Source organism: Cuculus canorus, chromosome 17, assembly GCF_017976375.1.
Source record: "Cuculus canorus isolate bCucCan1 chromosome 17, bCucCan1.pri, whole genome shotgun sequence".
Lineage (NCBI taxonomy): Eukaryota > Metazoa > Chordata > Aves > Cuculiformes > Cuculidae > Cuculus > Cuculus canorus.
In genome coordinates this window covers 14,460,541-14,483,942 of record NC_071417.1, presented here as the reverse complement: position 1 = coordinate 14,483,942, position 23,402 = coordinate 14,460,541, and the positions used below count along the sequence as shown (strand labels likewise).

At 46.0% G+C, this 23,402-nt stretch overlaps 1 protein-coding gene across 6 annotated transcripts in view; it reads right to left on the bottom strand.

The window, feature by feature from the left end:
- The window catches only part of BICDL1 (BICD family like cargo adaptor 1), a 48,051-nt gene that overhangs the window by 17,130 nt on the left and 7,519 nt on the right, over positions 1–23,402 (bottom strand). For 4 of the 6 annotated variants that reach the window (XR_008452759.1, XR_008452758.1, XM_054082752.1 and 1 more), the window contains exons 3-5: positions 2,355–2,471; positions 1,689–1,700; positions 189–335 (exon numbers count right to left, since the gene is read on the bottom strand). Coding sequence is in view for 4 of the 6 variants with exons in the window: in XM_054082752.1 (XP_053938727.1) it covers positions 189–335; positions 1,689–1,700; positions 2,355–2,471 (276 nt within the window). In the remaining 2 variants the exon portion in view is untranslated. The remainder of the gene's footprint in view (positions 1–188; positions 336–1,688; positions 1,701–2,354; positions 2,472–23,402) is intronic. The other 2 variants (XM_054082753.1, XM_054082751.1) reach the window with 1 other exon arrangement.

The following is a 23,402-nucleotide window of genomic DNA, read 5'->3' as shown; positions in this document are numbered from 1 at the left end:
TGGCTCCTGCTATCTGTCCCTATAGGAAATGCTCACGACCTTGCTTGCTGCCATGCTTCCATGAGCCATTTTATTCTTCCAGTTGTTTTGTCTCCCAGTTCCTGACTATCTTCCCAGTCAATTTTACCCAAACCCATGTCTTTTACTCCATTTCCCCCCTCCTTCCCGTCTCCCTGCTGTCTCCTCACCTGCAGGTCCTTGTCATGGCTTTGCCTCTCCAGGATGAGGACTCGGTCCTGCAGCTCCTCTACGGTTCCCTGGAGCAAGTCGTTCTCTTCCATCATGGCACTAAGGCGATGCTCCAGCTCTCGCTTTCTGTCCGTCAGCATTTTGATCTACAGAAGAAAGAGAGGCGGTGTCAACCCCTGCACTTTCCAGGGAGAAGGAAGGGGAGAAATCACATTCCCCAGAGGGAAATGAAACAGCAAAAAAACAAAGTATGGATGTATGTATTCTGTACCTGTGTGAGAGAAACTGTATCTCTATGTGTGGTTTAGAGCTTAGGAAGGGTCTAAAAGGAAACTCCTCCTTCCCTGGGCTACAGGAGCAACTCCAAAGGGGCTGTGTGTGCATTGAGGGAAGGCCGGGGAGAAGTGTCCAAATGGATTAAGCAGACACCATCCCTGCCCATCCCTTGTACCTTAAAATTTGCAAGACTGGGCAAACCTTTCACTTCTCCTGGCTGGTTCCCAACTGAGCATGGCAGCATCCTCTCCTGTATGAGTGCTGGAGATGCCAGGATGAGCCTGTGTCATCCTGCTCCCCACAGGGCTGTGCCACAGCGCTGCCCATACACTTTTCTTAATTGCTGCATGGTCCTCATCAGGGATTTTTCTGTCTTTTTACTTGTGAAAACTTCTTTCTGTGCCACGCTTATTTTTAGTCTTCCAGTCATCAGTTGCCTTTAAAATTGGTTCATTTCTTTTAATTGTCAAGGGCAGCGATTTCAGGTAAAGAGGAGCAATGTGCCAAGCAAAACCTCTGTGATTCAATTCACTGGGAACAGTGCACAGGATGAATCAGCACCAGCCAAGGTCACTTCGTGGTTAACCAAGAAAAAGGAGCCTTTTCCCAGATTAGTACACACAGAGCCCCTGGGGACTGGCTATACCATTTACCAGTCCACTATAACCCTAAATATTCCCTACGGCCCTCTTTCAATTCATGGACCATAGACAAGTTCAGCAACTTCCCGCTGCTTTCTTGGTCTCTTTTGGGACCTTTCCTCTTTGCTGCTTTCCAGGTTGCTGGAACGATTTGGCTGCATGAAGGAATGTGCAGAGTGTGTGGACTTGCTATTTCTGCAGGGTAAAGGCTGCTGTAGGTATCAGAAAGCTGCTCTTAGGTGATTAATGTTTTTTCAGATGTCTCTTCCCACCACTATCATGACTTATGTGGGCTGGAGAAAAAAGATGTGAGAAAAAAAAGAGGTATGATACAGAGATGGTATCAAGAGTTCATATTCTGTATCTAAGCCAGCAATGAACACCCTGTGAACAACCGTGTAGCTGAAAAAACCCCACTCTGCCGTGGGCCCTGGGCCATGGGAAGGGCACAGAGGGAAAGGTATTTGGAAAGCAAGAGACAGAAAGGCAATGAGGAGGCAAGGTGAGGCATGCACAGGAACTGGCAGGCAGGATAACAGCAATGCCCACGTGGGCAAAACCTTTCTGAGCCTCTATACTTACTTCGAGGACCTGCTGCTCCACACCAAAGGGAGGGAAAGAAAAGGCGAGGGACCAGCAGGGAGCAGGTGGGAGCAGGAGAAAAGAAGAAATTGAGAGATTTTAGGAAAAGCTCTTGCACACAGCTTATAAATTAAAAAAGCAATCAGGAAGTAGAGTTGAACATCTTCTACCCCTCTAGTTCCTGCCTACGTGGTTCTCACTGACCCCTGTCAGGGAAGGGAAGAGGAAGGAAGGTAATATTCCTGCTAAGGTACCAGAGTCAAAGCAGGCAGAGGATCCTTGCTTTCCCACATGCGTGGCTCAGAGGCAGGAGAGGACTGCTGCATTATTTGCAAGTATGAAGAACAGAAAAACCCCTTACAGACCTTCCCCCCGTGCCCCAGAATTTAGTCTGTACTGGGCAGCAGCCCTGCGATAGCACAGCCATGGTTTAACTCCTGGAAGATCTTCCTCATTCATTCGTTTTGCAGATGTGGCCGAGGCAGCGGTGGGAGATGGCCCACACCGCCCTCGCCAGCTCTGGGCAAAAAATGGGGGAGTTCTCTGCCCCACAGCTACCATCCCCCTCTTTGTTTGCTCCAAGCAGGCTTTGTTTACTTAGTTCGGAGGAGTTAAAACAGCCCTGACCACCTTTTGGAGCAGTGGGACGGAGCTCGGGTGACTTACCTCAGCCTGGAGGCTCTCGAGCCGCACGATGTGTTGGCTGCTGGAGGAGTTCTTCTCCCGAAAGTCCTCCCGGAGGGTGTGGACCTGCAGGGATAGCTGCCGCTCGACCTCCGATGCCTGCAAGGAGACACCAGCTGGCGTTACCCTGGGGGTCACCCTGTAGCCAGAAGGCAGTTATCTCCTCCTGCCCATGCGAAGATCTGCCCCAGCGTGACCTTTGCACAAGCCCTACGCTTTGGCAGAAACTCTGACGCCTGCAGAGTCTGGACAGGGCAAAAGCTCCTCCTGGACAGATGTATAGCGAAGCAGCCGTTTAGGCCGTGTCAGTTTAAGGGGTACAGCCCATAACTTTCTGCCGTTGCAAAATAGCATAACAGCTCCCATGTTCCACAGGGGATTTAATTTCCCTCAAAAACAGTAGCCTGATCGGGGTTGAGGAGGAGACCAGGGCACTTGCAAAGGCAGAGGGGAGGCAGTCTCCACCGTCCCCAGGAAACACTGCCATTAAATCTACTCTTTCTAAGCCTCTGAACATCTTTGGCACAGCTCTAAAATAACAAGTGCTCTTTGTCTCGGATTCCTGGCTCAGGGCCAGATGGAGAAGCTTCTGCTCCACATGACTGTGGGCGCAGGATCGCTGGGATTGGCCCTCTTTCCCATTTCGAAGGAAAGATGCCCCATTTGTGCGGGGTGGTTTGAGGACAGTGCAAGGGCCATTCCCACCTGCAGGATCCAGGCTGCAGACAGCTCGTATAAATGACAGCTTAGATGTGGTAACTATTCTCCAGACAGCTTTATGGCTGATTTTTTTACATGGTGAACACACTTGTTTAGGCTTGTAAGAGAACATAAGGTTTTTATGACAAATCCCTAAAGAGACAGCACAAATGGATGGTTTTCCATTTAATTAGCCTCCACCAGGTTCCATTACACTCAGGCACAGACCTCCTTCTCCAGCAGATTGACTGGAAGTGATTTGATTCCCGCTTAAGAGGTGGCACTGCAGTCGTGCTCGGGGCACAGGCAGAGCTCTATGTCCAACAGTAAATGCCATTAGCGGACACAATGCCTTAGACGGGGAGGTGGGATGTGAGGGAGCGCTGGGGGCAAGAGGAGAAAACCTGCATCGGGGTGAGCAGCTGCGGGCAGGTTTGTGAGTGCATCCTTATGTCTGGCAAATGCATGTCAGGATTTGACTCCGGGTGCTCTGGCTGACAGGCAGCAGCAGCTCCGTGAAAGTGTGCAATGACTGCTCTAGCAGCTTGTGACCTGAGGAACGGCCACACAGACCCAGCCTGCGCGCAGTCTTTTAAAGAGTCCCTCGTTTTGCACAATGTGCAGCAAAATAATCCAAATCGGAGGCAAGAGGTAAAAGGCTGTTCCAGCTCCATCAAGTGGAGGAAACTGTGGTTGCCCCCAACACCGCTTGCTTGCAGGGGCAGCAGGAGACAGAAGCGCGGCCACCAAAACCAGCTGGGCTGCAACCACTGGCCTCTGGAATCAGAAGTGGCTTCCAACAGTAAGAAATAATCTTGTCTACCAATTGTTTTCCAGTTCCTTTCTTATCCTGGATTAGCATAAGTGGTCTTTTCCCCCTCTTTAAGAGCCTCACATTAGGGCCTTTGGGAACTACCCTCATCTCATTTATTTAATGAAGCTTCCTTCCACAGGCAGAGTACACAAAATATAATGATAGCACAGCACTATAAGAAGGGGTTGGTTATTTTTCTTCTCTCAAGCAGCTATAGAATTCAAAGCATCCTGAGTAGCTATTAATTGGTGACACTAAAGAAGATGGATGGATTTGCTTTTTCTTGAATGATTCGCTTGCTTTCGTGAAGACTGCTGAAACATCTTCATGCTCATACACTCCGCGGGAGCTATAAAGGATGAAAAACCACCAGATGAAAAGCACTGAAGGATTTTGCCTGCAAGATGCTGACCACGCTCCCGAGGAGCACCAGTGGTACCAGATGAGATGACACACTGGTATTTCGTGGTTAACTGTATAACATAATTTCCGTGCTAGAAAAAAATCTATGTAGAGAGAGTGTAAATGTACAATATAGCAGTAAGAAACAAGGGAGTGTTAACGGCACTGTAAAAATCCCAAGCTGCTGTCGCCAGCTCTGGTCCCCATGCTCAGACTGAAGCAGGTGAAGGGATGGGCTGCAAGGGTGATCCAGATCGTGGAAAGTCTGTTATATGAAAGGAGACTAAAAAAGAATGGCTCATTTCATCTCATGCAATGAATGCTGAGAGCGGACACCCTATAAATACACCATGGATAAGCACACAGAAGGGAGAAGCGCTATTTAAGCAAAAGCACAATTTTGGCAGAAAAAATGCTGTGAATAAACTGGATAGGAGTATTTTAAGGATGGGAATAGGAAGATTTTTGCATTTCCAAGGAGCTGCTGTAGGATTCCTCCTCCTGCACCATTACAGTAGGAGAAATGGTGGCAAAAGTTAATTCTGAGATGGAGCTGGATCACTTTATCTGCAACTTCTTTCAGAGGGCTGCCTAAGACAGAAGGGAAATGACTTGATCTCAGAGGTCCTTCCCAGTACTAGACTGCTCGCAGGACTGTAAGATTTGTGTTCACTAGCTTTAAATCATCATCTGGAATTTATCTACTTGCTGCTCAGCTTACATGCTCAAACATCTTATTCCTGCAGTTATAGCCCACATGGAGGGAAGAAAGGATGGATTGTTAGCATTTAGGGTCTTAGAGCTGACAGGATGTTACAGTGTCACCTCAACATACGCCCTTCACTTCCATCACATACAGCAGAGGAAAGAAAAATACGACTTGTTTTACCCTCATATAGGGCTGAACACTCTCTCTGAAGAGCCATTTAACAGAATTGAACAGAAACGACTGTATCACGTGTTTCCCTCTACAGGAGAATGAGGAAAAGTCTTCATCCAGCCAAATAATCTATGTTTTTTTTCAATTGAAGTGAGTTTCTTCTGCCTCCACCAGCCTGGCTCCGCTCTCGTTACGCAAACTCCAGGGCTTTCTCTTCCCCACCAGTGTTTTCCTAAACACTAAAAGCTAAAACCTTTTGTGGTTATGTCAATCATTTAGCGATGCATTGATTTTGCTAGAGAGAAGTAATATTCTTCCCAGAAAGGCAGACCTATATCGCCCAGCATCATAGCTTTGCTCTGTAGTTAAGAAAGAATTAATTTCCTGGGCATAGGCAAATTATCCAACAGAGCCACCAGGCAGAGTTAGAAACATATCTGCAGAAGCACAGCCATCAATTCACAATTAGATATATTCAATCAACTGTGAGATTTGTTTTCTGGACTTCAGGCAAGGTTTAGATGAGATTTGGGCAGTGCAAGAAGAAAGGAAGAGCAGGAGGACATTTGGCCTCTGTTCTAATTAAGGGCTTTTTTTCATTGCAAACCTGATTGAGTTTCTCTCATGATTAATTCTGAAGTGCCAAAATACACAAAACTGTAGATGTCTGGCAGAAAAATATGGCTTCTTTGTTACAATAATTTTGTGAGGTATACTATCTGGAATATACAAACAATAATTAAATTAAATAAATGTAAATAAATTGCAGCACTGACACTCCTGTGAAAAGGGAATGTTTGAAATCTTTGGGATAGACTGTGAGAAAGGAATGGCCTATAGGTTAGTGTCATGAAAAGAAAACCCTCTTTTGGGGGAAGATCTGCTGAGTAAAACTAACCGCATACAAAATATTTGTCTATAAGTTATGTCAGAGAGAAAAGGAGAACGGAAAAAGTTTAATAGACTGTAACTGGGTGAAGAAACCAATGTTTCCATATAATTTACTTCTACAAACAAGATGATTCAAATTTAACAAAGGGTATTGAAGATTTTCTTGCCTAAAATAGCTAAGAAAGAGAAGCCCTAATTAGTGCTAAATTCATAGCACTCAGGAGAGTGTGTTACCCCTTTTATTAATTTGCTAATAGCTGAGTTCCAGGGACTCCCTGATCCCACTGCGGTACCATTAACACTTCAAACCATTAATCGCTGCCTCCCCTGCCTTCCTGGCTTCCCAGCGTGTCTCTGGGAGGGAAATACATTTGGCTACCAAAACACAAGCAAAGGAGGAAACAACAAACATCTTGCTTTAGAATAATAATTTAAAAAACACATGGATCTGCCTGCGGAGGGAAGCCCAGGAGGGCTGGGGCTGCTGCCCGGCCGCCGCAGCCGGCACCCCGCTGCTCCCCAGAAGCGGCGAGAAGCCTGGTTTTCTGGGCTAACTGATCCATGCCGAGGAAGCGGTGAGGCCGTGGCTATTTTCCAGCCCTTGGCACACGGCTGCCATAAGCAACCGTCTATATTTTGCATATGTGGAGGTTGCCTGGTCAGAGAACCTTTAAGAGCTTTATAACAAAGATTTCAATTCAGGTCAACTTTAAATTGTCCAAGATCTGACTATTTCCACAGTTGTGACATTCTGGAAATACAAAATATAATACTTTATTGCTTGCATGAAAGTGAGAATCCTTCACTGCAGATCTGTTCCCCTTTCCCCTCTGTAGGACAAGCAGCAAATGCTTAGTGTGTCCTTTGACCTCACCTCTATTTACTTGAGTTTTAAAACAAAACAAACTAAGGCGGTGAGTAGTTTTCTCTCCAGACGCCTGTCAGGCTGTGGGCTCTCGCATGGCAACGAGTTCATTCCACATCAGCTCAGATGCCTCACACCTGGCAGGCAGCGGCTACCGGAGACAGCACGGAGCACCTGGACGTTGTCCTGAGTGGGGCTGGGCTTGCACCTGCCTTTGAGCTGGAGAAGCGTTAAGAGTGGAGATGTTCAGCTGCGTGGTGGAAGCCTCCACAAAGCAGAACCTGCTCAGCCTGAAGCTGGGTTGTCTGTTTGGGTGCGGAGGGCTTGTGTTGGCTGACTTTGGTTGCTCCTCATGGCTGGAGGACTGGAAGTGCTGCTGGACATAACTGCTGCGAATGCTCAGGCGCATTAAGGTACTGCTATGTTGTTTTTTTTTTTTTGAAGTGTCCTTGAAAAATCATTTAAATAGGGATAGTGAACTTCTGCTGTGTCACTGAGCAAAGCATGAAAAAGTAGATAGTTAGGGGTTTCCTGGCAATGTCATTGTTCTTTTTTCCCCTTCCTATAAGGCCAGTTGATAGATGAGAGTCAGTTTGCAAGGTGAGCATTTGAATGCTTTGGCAATGAGCTTAGGGGAATGAATGCAAAATGGTGGTTTTCATCTTGTTTTTCAGCTCAGATAACTGTTTGGCTGAGGCCAAAACCCATTAGCTTTGGTTAATTCATTTTACAGGATTAGGAATTGCTCTTCAAAGCAGAAGCAAAGACAGTTGTGTGCCATACAGGGGCCACTCTAGCTGGGTGTAATGTCTCTAGGTTCATTGTCTGAATGAAAGAAGTAACTTCACAAGTGGATGTGGGTTGTGCACGTGGTTTAGTAGGTGCTTAAACACAAGCCTCCCTTTTTTGTGGTTTATTCTTGACCTAAGCACTTGGTTCTTGTGGAGGGGAAAATGCAGTGTGTGGAAAAATGAGTCAGCCTGCTTCCTGTGGGAGGGATCGCTGGAGGACCACTGCTTTGAATGCTGCAATAAATTAGCACTGGAGATAACTCGGAGGACAAAGCGTGCCTGGAGGACACTCAGTGCTAAGTAGTGCACACACTGTCTCTTGTGCTCTGTATGCAAATCCTGATTGCAGAAGTGTGAGAGATGAGACGGCCTCACGCAGTGGCTCCCAGAGCTCTGCTTGGAGCGCAGAACTGAACATGGGCCCTGCTGGCAGCAACCTGGCTCCTGGTTGCTGAGAAGGAATAAGGTAATAAAGTGTAACACCACTCCTTCTAGTTCTGTGTAAATGCTGGACGTGACCTTGAACGAAGCATTTGCTCCTCTGTGCTTTAGTTACCTATTGGTAAGTGGAAGCAGAAGGGCTTATGGCTTAACTAATCAGGTCTGATGACACTAAAGTGGAGCTGAAAGGAACCTCTACGTTAGTATTAGTGGTGCACAGTTTGGGTCTGGTGTGTTGCAAAGGGATCTGGAACCTGCAGGTTAAAAAAAGCTGTGTGTGACACTGTGTTTTGCCTTGGCTTAGCAGGGGGAACTAGAACTGTTTGAAAGCTGGGTGGTCTGTGCTTTGCATCAGTAAACTCGGTCATCTGCTCTCCTAGATAACTTCCAATGCATTTCTAATGCTTTATTTCCATGACTAAGCTATTTTTTCCCCTGATAAAAAGCATATTTTATCTTGATAGAGCACTTTAGCCAAGTTACCTTTAATGTGGATTTTTAACCCAGATTTTTTGAGCTCAGTCTGACTCTTCTACTTGACCTAAAAGGATGAAAAATATTTCTTCCAGTAAAATTCTAGTGAGCTTAGGTGTGGGTCAGATGCTAACGTAATGAAATACAAAATGCCTGACTAGTTTAGAAATAGCTGGACTGGAAACATGAAGACTTAATGTGGTCAAACCCTTTGAACAAAGAAGCAGAAGCTTATGATGGTGGAGACAGAGGAATGTAACCTACCCTGCTGCTCTGAGAGGCTTTGCTGCCTTACCCTGGCACTCAGACGTTGGGACAGCCCATCTCCATTCCTGGATTTATTTTTTTATGGAATTGTCCTAGTCTAGGACTTTACACCTGGAGGTGTTCGAACTCAAATAGAAGCAAGACACCATAATTAAGATTCTTGCCATCTCTTACTCTGGCTTTAAGCACTTAGGATCCTTTATTTCACAGAAATTTAACTGAGCTCTGTTGGGGTCATCTAATATGCAGTGGCAGGCTAGGAGCTCTGTCTGCTCTGGAAATCTTCATCTGTGCACCCTGTTAAGCCCAGAACACACCCTTTTAGGATCTACCAGTGATACGCAAACCAGAAGCTTTCCAAAGTATACAGACCTGATGCTTAAACTCACACTTACAAACACATCTGAGTGCATAGAAATACCGGTGTCCATTCCCATACGTGTGAAATCAGTGGATGCCAAAAAGATGGGGCAAAACTCAAGGAGTGAATTTAAAATACATTAATCTCAGGAAGCCTTCAGGCAGGAAGAAAGAAAACATTTTCTAAAATGTAGATGTATATTTAAACTTTATGGTAGATTGACCTGGGAGATGGAGATGTTTTATTAGCTTTTAAGCCCTCACCAAATCTGCCTCCCGGTAACTTTCATCAGGCTCTTTCTTAAAAACAGTATTGATGTGTTTGCTTACTTCTTTCACAACTTGATAAATTTATTTCAAAACTCAAGAGGAAGAGCTAAGAAGTCTCTTTTTGGTGGTTTTTTTTTTTTTTTTTGAGTTTGACTTGACTAAAGCAAGATAGATTTTCTGTGCAGAAGACTCATTCTCTTAGTCAATGCAGTGAAACTTGCGACTGCTTTCTGTAGAAAAAATAAGGAAACTCAAACCCTATAGCGAATATTGTCCAGGGTGGGAGCTACAGCTCCAAACTATTCCATTAAAGCTTTCTCTTCGCTAAGTGTTTTTATCACTGATGGGTGCAGTAGGTATGAAAGGTGCCATAAAAATGAGAAAGTGCATCACAAAGTTTTGGAAAACAAAAACCAACGCGTGGCAGCATGTCACAACTGCAATGCTTAAATAAAAAGAGCCAAATTTATTTTCTTGAAGGAATGTTCTGGAGCTTTAGATAATATTTTACTTAAATATTTCTTTGTCAGCTACTAGTTGATCTGTCTTCCTAAACACACCACGACTGTGCCGGATGGCTGCAGACAAAAAGCTGCCAGAGATACCATTTAACTTAGCAATACTTCTTCCTGCACTTTAGTAGCCTCCAGCTATTCCTGAATCATTCTCCCTTGTTGGCAGCATGAAAAGATCTCTTTAGAGCATAAGGTCTTTGGAGCAGACTTTGAGCACGAGGCAGACCTTGCTCTTGGTGATGGCTGACAAAAGATAATTACAATGCGTTAGTAATAACATCTGAGCGCTTTGATCTGCTGAAGCTGAACACAGATACATACTTTGTACATTACCATGTGCAGTAAGTACATGAACGCTTGTCTCATCTCAGCCGAGCTTTGCTCTGCTTCCACCGAGGTTCAGCTTACGACTCGGTGCAGCAGACGCCTGAACACAGAAGTGCTTGTTTACTTTTCTGTGCAGTGCCTCAGATGTAAACACTAACGGGATCAAGTCTTTAAGCCGCAGATCCTCAGGGCGGGGGCTGAGCCCTCAGAGCGGTCTGTGCCTCAACAGAGGGATGTAGCGGCAAATATGTAATAGCAGCTTCTAGCACGGGCCAGAGCTGCTAAACTACAGGTGTGTTCAAAGTTGAGGGTAAGTTTTTGGGAAGCTGCTGAGCACTCGTGTAAGTGGCCGTTCCTTCTTACGCGCGTGTCAGCCTGGCCAGTGAGATGCTCGCCTGAGGAGACTGCACGGGTGCTGCTCTGGCCCAACTCTCTGGGTGACGGGAGGGGTCCCGAAACAAGAACGTGGATCTCCTTGGGCCTCGTCCTCTTACAATCTAGCTTTTTAAAAGTTCTCATGTAAATTTATTTAAACAGCAGCTTTTGGCAAACTCAGTGACGTTTTGTTACTTGAAGCCCTACAAAAAGCTGTGCTTAAAAATAAAAGATGAAGTAAGTAGATGCACACAGCAAACTTAGCGGAAAAACAAGGAAGGTGCAGCACATACTATAGGACAGTGTATAAAATATACGATGCTCTGCCAAATCATATACATGCAGCAGACTGCGTGATCAGGGACTGAAAAGATCCCCTCTCTATATGAGTTTCAGGCTTCGGTGCGTCTGTGAGTATCACTTAAAGTAAAGCACGGGTGGTCATGTATGGGGGAAACCGCCTCAGCCACAAACCCTTCAACTATTCAGTTATTTTTCTGATAGAGAAAACCCTTCCTGTCAGAAGGAAAACCTGCTGTGGCAACACCCCAACAACTGCCGGTGAACTAGAATCCACTGGCAGCGTTGCAGACAAAGGCTCCGTGCTTGGCTATGGCAGCACATTTGGCGCGTAGATGCTAGGCTTAGACTTACAGCTATATCCAAGGTTTTGCAAATGTAGGCCAGGCATCACTGAATTGACTGAATTGAGAGCCCTTTCCCCTGCGGTCTAAGGTGCTACTTAGAGGGATGAGAATCATTCAAGCTGGGTTTTTTTGGCACTGAGGTTGTTCTTTCTCCCAGCTGACCCCACAGAGGCACAGCGAGCTTGCAGCAAGCCTGGGCTGGAGCATGCAGCAAGGAGTGGGTGCTGGCAGATGCGGGGACTGGGGGGATCCATAGCTCAGGAGCCTGTGCAACCAAGCCAGGAGGCTGCCTGTGAACCGATGCTGGGCTACAGAGACTTGTAAGGACTGCATGACATCTTAGATTGGGAAATGTTAAACTCGACAGATGCTATGAGAATTAGTACCCTGTCCTGTGTGTCTGATGCTGAGAAAAGATGTTTTTTTTCCCCGGTGGATGAAGGTTTGATGGCTGAGGCTTTGCCTGGAAAGAAGTATCACCCTTGATAAACTGTTACAACCAGAGAAAGGGCAGCACGCTTCCGTCCTTCATCAAAATCCCCCGTTTCACCCTCTGATTTCTCTTGGAGGGACAGAGTGTGTAAAGGTCTAAGGGTGCGCTTTGGGAGAAAGGGGAGTGGGAGGGGGAAATGCTGTTGCTTTTGGCTCTGGCGCTTTTAAGCGAATGTCAGGACTGAGTGTCATGCACCCTTTGTATGTGCTTTCTGGCCCCAGTCAGGTAACAGGAGACCAGCTAACGTACGCCAACTAACAACAAAAATAGTGTGACAGTGGCTGTTCCTCACCTTCAAAGTCTTCCTGACAAGTTTTTGGGTTATTGGAGCGTGCTTCACTCTGAAAGGCCTGTTTGAGCGTGCTCATACTCTGAGGCAACCTTCGCTGCCTTCCAATTGTTTGTTATTGCTTTATATAGAGCAGAGAGGGCTCTGCCTCGCATGGGTGTGTGGATTATCCTCACTTGAGCATGGGCTGATCTACTGCTCCAATTCTTATGCTACTACAGTAGGATTTTAAATTGGGATCTTCCCTAGCATCACTGCCTCTAAATGATTAACTACTTCTCCCTCTTGCTGCCTGAAAGCAAGAATCGGGGACAGAAGAGATCATGGTATTCAGTTCACAGCATTTTTTATTCCTTCTGCTGCTGTAGTTGAATTTTTCTGTACAGAAACCTGTGGTGGCAATAGCAGTACTAAATCCACTGGGTGCTTGCTGTGCGCAGGAGTCTCTAAAATGGTTTTGCTAAAATTTCCCCCAGTACATAGACATGCGAGTTAGGAAGACATTTTATCCACTCTGCTAAATTCACCTTAAGCCACTGATCCCTTTTCCCCCTCCCATCTTGCATGTGGTGAGGTGTGTGCGCTGGAATTGGCAGATGGCCGAGGAGCAAACAGGACCTCAGGAGCACGCAAAGAAATCATGCTGCATCATTGCTAACCTCCTTGTGCCAAGACCTCGATTTTCTTTTGCCTGTCACTACCCTGCCTACACTGGCTTCCCCATCACCCCTTTGCTTCGCTGTTTTGTGACCTACTTTCTGCAGCAATCTCGGACCTTATTTCCCTCCTTCCTCTCAACTCTCTAGTTCGTTAGTCTAATAGGTATCAGCCATGGCATATTGTTGAATTCATATATGGGCACAATGCTGAGCCAGAGATTTGTTTGCTTAATTACAGAAGTACTTTCATTCCTGCTGTAGCATCTGGTTTAGGTTTTGTGGCTGAAGCTTCTTTTAGCCTTCTCTCCTTGACTCTACTCGAAGATTTTTGTCTTGTTGAATTAGAGCACATCTCCCCAGGCTGGGACACTTACAAAGACTCAAACGGACTGAAGAAGGAACAAGTAGTTTAAACGTGTCACTTGCACACCACAGGCTGTTATTACTTAGATGCTTCCACCCTTAACACTTATGTATACTGCAGCGCTGCTCCGCTCCCTGCACTGGCGTACTCTGCTCTTCTTCCGTGGGGACAGATAGTGTGATGTTAGTGCCACGTGTGGCAAAAGCCTGTGCTGAATGTCCAGGCAGGCCCAACGCGGTACTAAGAGACAAACCTCACCAGCCCAAATCATGGCAAGGAGCAGAGAAACGTCCACTTGCAGGAAGCTCGTGGTGTTGGGGCTGTATCTCCTTGACTTGATGCTTTGGTCGTGTCTGAGTGGTGGAGAGGAGTAGGGCATGAGGGTACAGCCCATGGCTGCTTTCTCAGCAGCAGAAAGTCTCAGTCTAACTGGTGTTAGGGTACGCACATGGATTGCAAGCGTTAACCTGTATCCAGGAAAATCTGCAGAAATTAATAGGTTAAAGTGTAGCATACATTTGTTAAGCTCTTGTGGGGATTTGGAATTTCCCAGTGTGATCCCCACTGGCATGAAGGGACAAAGGAGATAAAGATATTAAAGCCCAAGTTTCCAGCAAAAGCCTTCTCTTAAGAAGTGATTCAAAATACAGCTTTACTTGTCAAGCTTTGAAATGCCAAGTATATCAACATCTCAGACTTATGTCTTTGGAGGACAAGAAAAATACTACCACTTACAAAGCTCCACGTTAGTTTTCATCCTTACTCAGGTTTACTGAAAGGTTCTTGGATTTAATATTGTTTATGGCAGCACTTAACATTACCAGGAAAGAAGAGCGTTTGGCCAGGTCTCTTCATGGAGCAGGAATTTACACAAGGGTTATAAGGCTCAGTGGGGCTAATCCCTGCTAGCATTATACATCATCTGACAGTTGCCAAGGAGACAAGGATAATCTCAGGGAGACAAGATATGCAAGAAGGGTATTTATGGACATTTGCCTAACGGTGCTGGTGGAATGCACCAGAAAGTGATTATTTGAGTGCATTCGAAGCACTGTCTCCTCCATGGTGAGTTGGACTGTTGGTGCACAAGCAAAAAAAATTCCCTGGGATATGAAAGCAGCAGCAACTGGGCCTTTGTTTCAAACCTATCTCGTGGTGGCCTCATCCACTGTTGCGCAAAGGGGCAGACACGGCTGTTGCGGTGCTGCGAGCCGGCTGCCCAGCTGCCTGCACTCCGCAGCATCCGCAGGCTGCGCAGGTACAGGCGAGCCCTCTCCGTCTGTGGCGCTGACACGCGCTAAATGAGAACCGTCCTCTTCACGTGCTTGAAATGCTAGCAGGTGTCTCATGAAAGTGTCTCGTGTGTCAAATGATGCGAAGAAGGGAAGAGTGGAGAGGGCGTATATGTACACATACAGGCATAGACGTGTGCTTTGGCAATGGTTTTCCAGCATAAGCAGCTGTTTCATCCCTCCCAATCCCCAGGGTGAGCCCAGCTGCACCGTGGCCAGCTGGCTCTGGGTGCTTATGTCACATTCCCTGAGCTGTGGGAAGGGTTAATATCACAGGTTCCTTGGTCTGTGAGTCTGAACAGGCATTTTGCTCAGATTAGGCTGTTTTCCCTGACCTGGGGTGGCCTATAGCTCTCTTTAGCGAGATTAAAAGCAGCAGGAGAGCTAATATCTTCATGTGAGCGTGCTTGGAAAGGCTTCTGCATCATCTGTTTTCACACAGCAAAATATTTTGGTGGTGGTGTTGCCTGGCATTGACAAGGGGCAGAGATTGATGGGGGAGGCCCATATCTGGATGAGGAGCACTGAAGCCGTGTGGTCTGTAACTATCTCACACCGGGCAACTCTTCCTTTCCTGTGTCGAGGTGAGGCAGTGACCTGTAATGAAGGGGGAAAGGCTGCCTGTCTCCTTCCTTCTCCCCCAACATGACCTTCTTAGTCTGTGGTACTTTCATGATGGCGGATGATGAAGAATGGGAAGACAGAAGGAATTCGGTGAATTTTCAAAATCTGGTGCAAATAACTCCTTTGCAAGGAAGGAGCTGCGGAAGGCCAGGCTGCAGCTGATGAGCTGTCTCCTGGTGCCAGAGTTAATCTTGGTAAGCACCTCTGAGCTGCTGGGTGGGATAATGCCTGGAATGGAGGAGGCCACTTCATCTGAAATAAATCAACCTGTTAATCCTCTGTAGGTGGGGTTTGAGGAGTTGTTTTATATTATATTAATTGGTGGCTACAGTCTCAGAGGTTTCTACAGCGGCACCTGCCTTCACTTCAGGAGGTTCAAAGAAAAATGGTTCTTTGTCTGTTTCTTCCAGCCAGTCAAGAAAATGATGTGTAAGGAATGCTTCTGCCTGCCAGCAGCCATGCTCTTGAATGGCACCGTTCTCTATTTGCTTATTTTGGGGTCTGTGTCCAGCATGGGCTCCCTGTGACGGCAGGGTGCTGTCTGGGAGATCTTGAGGTGCCTGTGTTTACGTAGCTTTAAAAGCACGAGGGATATGCAACTGCATCCGGCAGGGGAGGAAAAAATGGTGCTCCCAAGACTGTACTGTCATTTCCCATGTCTTCATCTGGGCTGAACTCATTCCTCTATACCATGAAAGCAAGCCAGATGAGCCTGAGCAGGTTAAATAGTAGCTTTTTTTGGAGGCTGTCCTGCCTTGACTGAGATAAATAAGGTCTTAACAGATCTGGGAGTAGTGTTTTTTTACAGCAGAGGTTGATAAAGCAGCCCAAGACTTGGAGACTCCTCCTTGTCTGCAGGGTAAGGGCTTGTGCCCATGGCACCAGTGCTTCAGGCACAGAGAGATCTCAGGAAGAGGTGTTAGTATTAATGAAATCATCAATTTCATAGCCCTTTGTCTTGAGCTCTTAAGGCTTTGAATATTTATTAGTCTTGACTAAGATGTCTGTTCTCTTTTGCTGAGGTGGAGAGGGAAATAAAGAGCAAGAAGCACAACATTTAGGCAGAATTTGTGAACAAAGTGAAATACAACATCCAATAAAGCCTGGGGAAATAAATCTCTCCAGATTAGCGGCAAAACCTGCAGAAATAGTTTGAGTTAGCAAATCCCTGTGCAACTTCATAGCCGATCAATAGATGTTATTTGGACAAATATCACACTGCTAAGTTCTACAATCACTTCTGAACAAACATGGTCATTTCAAGCTCTCTCATTTGGCTTCATCTAAACATAAATCTGCTGTGAAGTGCGACTCTCCCAGTATCTGAGTCTGTTCAAGTGAAGGTAGGAACCTACTTCTGAACAGTCCCCTGTTTACATTTGTTTTCACCCCTCAGTTACTTTATGCCCGCGTAGAGTGAAAATGCGAGTATGCTCCAAAGCCTTGGAGATCACTTATTTCCTGAGTATTCCTTCAGGCTTCTCTGTCTCTTTCCATCAATATTCATAAATAGCAGGAAGACTTTACCTGATGTTACCGAAAGTCTTGCCTGTGTAAAAGATGGAGAAACCTCAGAATGCCTCTCTCAGACTTGACGTTGCCTGGTTCTTCTCATGCTGAGCCAAAAATTGGCAAACTCTGCCTTACTGGTGACCATTTGGCCACTTCTCAGAAGCTTCCTTTGATGGAGACCTTGTAGCACCTCTGTGCCATATGTTCACATACTCAGCTAAACTTTCAGCTAAGATGTTTTTCTTCATGTCTGGTCTAATTCTTATCCTGCAACTGATACAGACTGCCCTTTATGTAATCTTAAACTCCAACGGAGTAATATCTGCACTACCTTGAGGATCATCCAGTTCCAATCCCCCTGCCATGGGGTGTGTTTACTTGTTCTGAAACATTTCACCTGCAAAGGCTAACGGGATTATGGATCTCTTTTTTTTAAGTAGAGATCCTTCCCTCTAGGAAGTCTTAAGGCTTGTACCTGCCTTGTGACCCCGGTATGAGCAACAAATCTGCTGGTCTATACCTGAGTTGCAGATGACTTTGGTTTCCTTTGATCTGAGCTTGTAGGCAACCAGTTACAATGGTGCTGCGTTCAACAAATAAACATGAACAACTTGGGCTGAGTAGTTGCCAAGTGGAAGAGCTTTCTAAGAGCACCCGTTACTACAAAACTGTGCCAAGTATGGCAGTGGATTAATGAACACACTTCCAAGGATGTAGTGAAAAAGAGAATCATAAGGCTAAACTTTCCCCTCTTGCTGCACTGAAAGCGGAGAACAAGCTAATCCCAAAGGAGCTGAGGTGTAATATGGTCTCGCATTGGCGTAAGGAATACAACTGCAGAGGCAACTACCAGCCTGAGGCTGGAGATGACTTAAGCTTCAAGTGATTTTTGAGATGTATCCAGGAGGAGAGAGAGACCAAGGGACAAAAGGGAAGGGGGAAACAACAAAGGAAAAACAATACTTTTTTTTAGGCCAGACGACCTGCCCTGTGGAACTAGTAAATGGTATTCAAAAGGCAAATTCAAGGGAGCTGGGTGCTTTAGGTAATCGTATATCCCCAGACCCTGTAGCTGTTTTGTGATAGCTCTACATTTATTACACATCTGTATCACTATGCTAATCTTGGAATTATAGCCAGCTGAAACTATTCCAACAGTTCTTTCTTTTAGAAGTGTTCTTGATGTGCTTTAACACTAGAACCTTCCTGGAAAGAATAGTTAGGAGATGGTGAGAACAGTTAATGGAAATGTTCCCAATGCTTCTGATCTTGGCAGTCCCTCACTCAAAACACTGTTGAGGATCCTGTCCATGAAGGAAAACTAGTACAGATCTCTGCAGCTACAGTCCTGAGCCTCTACAGCCAGATATCTACTGTACGGCCAATCTGTATCTCCTCAAACTGAAATGCTCACTCAGTCTGTTTATGAGCAACCTTTTATCCAAGTCCCTGTTGTGCAGGTCACTTGATGTATGTCCTAATCTGTCAGTTGTTTCCTGTTGTACTCTCGCCTCCAGAAAGCTTCTTGTCCCCATCTCTGGTGGCATTTCCCATCCCCATGGGTGCTACTGCCAAGCATAAGCCAGTTCTGTATTACATTGCAGCATCCATCAGAAGTCAGCAAGAGAGTGCTCGAAATAAACTGTTTTTTCTAAATGCCATTCTAAACAAAATGTTGATTAAACTGTAGGATGTTTTGCAAGGGGCCTCTATGATTTCATGGGTAATAAGAGCACCTAATACAGCTGTCAGGAAAAAACTCAGTGTAGAACAGACCTCCCTCTTGAGCTATTGTCTACTAAACTGCATCTGGGAAAAGCAATCCTGATATAAAAAAAAAAAATTTAAAGACTTTCATTATAAGGTGTGCAAACTTTATAACCCAAAATAGCTCTTTAAAGATCAAATGCTTTTAATTGAGTTTTTCTTACGTAGGTATTTGCAAAGCCTTCCGTGGTGTTTAGCTCTGGTTCTCGCTGGCAATGCAGTGGCTGGATGCAAACACCTTCTGTGCCCTACTTTCTAGAATCTCCTGAAGGAAGTGTTTACAGCAAGTGTGAATAAGCAGAAATATTTTGAAAAAAGTCTTCTGCCCACGGATTCCTACCTCTGAGCTACAGCAAAATAAAACAATTCCTGTAAACATAGAGACCTGGACCCAAACAGAACAGACACTTGAAATTTTTAGTGCAAGAGGGGAAGAAAGGACTCATGCAAATTTTTATCTCCTCACCCCAAAACAAGTTCAACTTCAGTTTCAAGTTGGATTCCTGCTTTTCAGATATTCATGGCTTAGTGGCGCTGCTAATGTTTCAAGCAGAGGCCTTGCAGAAGCTCCCAGAATCTGTTCCAGAACAAACATGGTAGAGGTGAAAGCTGGGCTGTGAGCGGGGCTCAGCAGAAGGGCAGGGAAGAGCGGTGAGTGGCTGACTCCCAGGTGCTGAACACGGATGTATATGAGCCCTGGATTGTGCTCTGGACAGTCATTCCCTGCTGATGTGCTGCCCAGGGTGCGGGGGGCGCGCAGTCTGGCTCCGTGAGACACCCCCAATCTCTGCCGCTCCATCCAGGTACCACAAACCTCTCAGGATGCGAGACGAGCTGTACGTGGTGTGGAGGTTAAGTGGCTCTGGCAGATAAATTTCTGTTGTGCTGTGCTCCCTGCGCTGGACTCTCAGCAGGGAATGCATTGTGCCAAGCTCTGGCAGCATCACCCTTGTGTTGGCTGACCGACCTGCTCACAACCGGCTCTCTTTACCGAGGAAATAAAATGTTTACATTTCCCCCAGCAGGCTCAAAAGGTTATTGTAGGTGATATGGACAACAGGCTGCCTTGGGCTGGGAGATCTCCAGAGTGCTTTTTGGGGAAAAGAATTGCTGGAAACAGGGAGATGAAGTGATAGAAGCTGGAGGCACATCCGAGCAGCGAGCCGAGCCCACGGGGGTGGCAGACAGGCCTCTGCCGCTCGCCTGCCTGCCTTGGACGTCACAAGTGCGTCTCCCTGCGTGTCCGCTGACTGTCATGGCATTACAAGCAGAGAAATCACAGCCGGTTGCCACAGCAACACCACCAGCTAGGACTGTAGTGTTCTGTCACCTGGCAACCAGCAAGGGGTCCCCAGGGATGGCGGGGTACCCACTCCACTGCGCTGGGGGAGGATGGAGGGTCCCACGCAGTCCCTGGGACTGATGGATGCTCTCCTTTTTTCTCATGAGCCTGGATTTTTTGTAGTTCCACTGCCTTAATAGTAACATTTATTTTTACCTTAATAGTATTTTTTTAACCCTTTCCCTAGGGGAGGGCTTTGCACTATGGCTCAGTAGCAGTCTGTGTGTGTACAGCTTTCTGCCTGTGCCCTCAATGCTCACCAGTATTTAAACCAAGTGATACATGGGTAGAAACCTTGTGTGAAATAGGTGGGTGTAAAGTCTTCAGGCAAACTCTGCAGGGGTGCCTCCCCACTTTTGCTCAAATTACTTATTTGGCGTTTGCTGTATTTAGACCTCGGTGTCCAGATGGCCCTGTTCTAGTTGGCTCTGGGTGCTTTAAAACAGGGTTAACAGGCGCTGCAGACTTGACCAGACTCTCAGCAGAGCCTTCTCCCAGATGGATGGTGGGGGACTGCCACTCAGCAGTGACCTCAAGATGTTTCTTCATTACCTTCTAGGGCACTGAATCATTTCATTGAAGGACTCTGCAGGCGAGAACACGCAGCTGCAGTCACGTTCTATATTTACAGCTTTAGCGTAGAAAGCCTCAGCACTTCAGTCCTGATGTGGCATGAAGCTGAATTATTAACAAGTGCTCTCTGCTAGGAAAGAAGTAGCTGATGAGGAGCCTTTCCTGCGTGTGCACTAATCAGTATTCACTGGATGTCTGGGGATCTGGTTACGTGGTGCTGGGCTCTGCTGATGCTCCAGAGGGGCAGGGAGCTGGAGAGTGCTTCAGGTGGTTAATGGGAGGCTTACTGGCTTCGGTGTTTGGCTCTGTCCTGTGCTGGTATCTGCTTTCCTCATCCTACATCCACAAAGCAATTCTGGAAGGGCTGGCTGCCTACCACACAGAGCAGACATGAGAAGCAGGTACTTCAGCCCCTTCAACAGGAAAGGATGCTGCCTTTCTCTCATGCAATCTTCCCCCTCCACTGAATTTAGACTGCTCAGAGGTGACACAGATCAAGATTTGCTATGCAGGACTATTAAGTAGTTTGACATGGAGCTCCTTACAGTAAGCCACTCCTTACTGAGTAGCACCAGTGAACACTTTGCACCACAGCAAAACCTAGAGGCTTTTTATGAAACAAAAATTAGGCTGAGTGACTGATCTGCACTAGTGGGGCAGTCAGAAGAACTGTTCTTGAACATAGGTGCACTCAGAATCCTCTTCTGTTTAAAAGTAAACCTCCTGAAGCAACGCCTGACTGACTTGCCTGTGCGCTACGCATGGAGTTTCCCAGTATACCCTGCCGAGCTATTGGAGTCAACTTATACACAGAGGCTTGTAGTAAGCATCTGTACTGACAAAATAAGGAATTAAAGACAAGCTAACTCATAGCGTAATGGCTAGAGATCTCTGGCATGGCAGAAGCGGTGAATCTTGCCCAGTACAGCTGTTCCAGTAACATTTTTTTAGCGATTAGCCTGGTTTTCTTAAAACCAACATTGTTCCAATGCTGATAAACCCAACAACCAACCATTCAGAGCAAACTTTTCAAATCAATAATTGACAACAGAGCTGCCTCTCGGGTAAGCCTGCTGTTGACCACAAAAGGATGTATTTAAAGTAAGAGTGATTTGGAATGGAGAATATAATATGGCCAGCTCATTCTTGAATAAAAGCTTTTCTCTTGGTCAAAGCCAGGCAGTGCCTGCGGGTCTCTGAAGTCATACCGCATGTTACAGTGTGAAGCTGGAAACTATAAACCCCTTCAATTGAAATACTACTGAAAGAAAGGTTTGTGGCTAGCAAATAAAACCTCCTTTAGAGAGTTGCGGGCTGGCTGATAATTTTCTTGCTGTACCAGAGGGATTGACTGAAGCACCTCATTCTTCGTAGCAATACATTGGCAGTAGATGCTGAGTGAACATAAGAACTTGGTGATTGAGGGCCCCTCTGAGAGATGCCACGGCTGCTGAGTGCTTCCCTCTAAACAAAGAGCTATCTCAGCAGCGCGAGATGACATGCTGCTTCCTGACTCTGAAAACCGATTTTCATTGAAAAAACTACCTGAGCTTGACATCGTGAAATTACTTCCTTATGCTCCGTGTACCATAAGAGAAGCCAAACCAAACTGGGAAGGATACATCCTCGCCCAAGCTATGTGCAGCAAACAGCTACAGGAGCCCAGAGCCTGGTAGCAGGAAATGTGTGGGAAAGCCATCTGGTGAAGCCACTTAAAAACAGTGTGAAAGTCTTGTGTTTTTTTTTTTTTCATTCACTTCCTGACAAAGTAGTAATATGTTGCATCATTATAGGAAGATGGTTGCTTGTTATTATTATTATTTGCATTAGTCCCAGAGAGGTGGGGACAAGATTCTTGTTGAGTTGGGTGTCGTGGGCATGCTTAAGAGACCTTTCTCTGTACCCACTGCCCCCACGTTTTATAACCTAGAAGGACAGAAAGCATAGGCTTTATTTTTCCAAATGGGAAACTGAAACAGATGGGAGCTGGAAACAGAACATGTAATAATACTCAAGCCACGACTTTCTCAGCAAAACTGACTCCTATACGTTATCTTTGAACACTTATGGTAAGTGGTATGTATTATGCCTTGGCAAACTGCTTGCAATGTGCTCTGCAGTTCTCCTAGGTAAAATCATCATTTGGCTTGGTGTGAACGCGCTACCGAGAGTTACTGCGTGCTTTGCCATGATGAGGCAGGGGGACGGAAACCAAATCAACATGCAGAAGGGATTTTAATCATCACTTAGCAAATTAAAAAATAAGGTTACTGTGGAGATCTAAAACTTGATCTTTGGCATCTGAATCACGTCCTTCACTGTGAGCTCCCGGCCCAGCCCACCTAATTTCCCCATGGTTTAATACTGCTACAACCCCGGGCAGTATTTCCATTCTGCTAAGAGCAGAGGAATACACAAAAGGCTGTATTTCAAGAGGAGTCAAAGTTCCTTATAGCCTACTTACTATTATTAGATACGTAAAGTTTGCCTATACCATCATCTTGTCTGAAGACCTCAAATAATTTTATGAACCTTATTTTAGCCTCCTGGCAACTCTGAGGCAAGACAGTTCTTCATATTTTTAGAGACTGGAACAAACTTAAAATCTCTATCCTTGAATTTTCCTTATCAGCCTTTGCCAGAATTGACGATGGTTTTTTTTTCAGTTCTCTGCTTTAATTGCAAGACAGATATTTTTCAGGTCCCTTTGCTATCCTTGTGTGGGCGTATGGGAGAGTGTGGTTGGTTGGTTGGTTAGCATTGTGTCTGGTTTAGATGAAAAAAAGTATGTGCTTGGCTTGGCCTTTCCTCTCTGGGGAAGTCAGGGTTAAAAAAAATGTCCTAAGGCTTAACTAGGAGCTGAAAGAATATCACAGCAGCAGGAAGGAGGAGGAGTAGGATGAAAGAGATGGTGGATGCTGCTCTGCTTTGAGGTAGAAGCAGCTGAAGCCTGGGGACCCTGGAGGGAGCAGGACCACGTGGGCTAGGAGCTCATGAGGCTGAACGTGTCATCTGAGATACAGAGCCCAGTGCCAAGGGAATACCTTCCCCAGGAGAGAGATGCTCAGGCATTGTGAAATTGGACCATGAGGTGTTA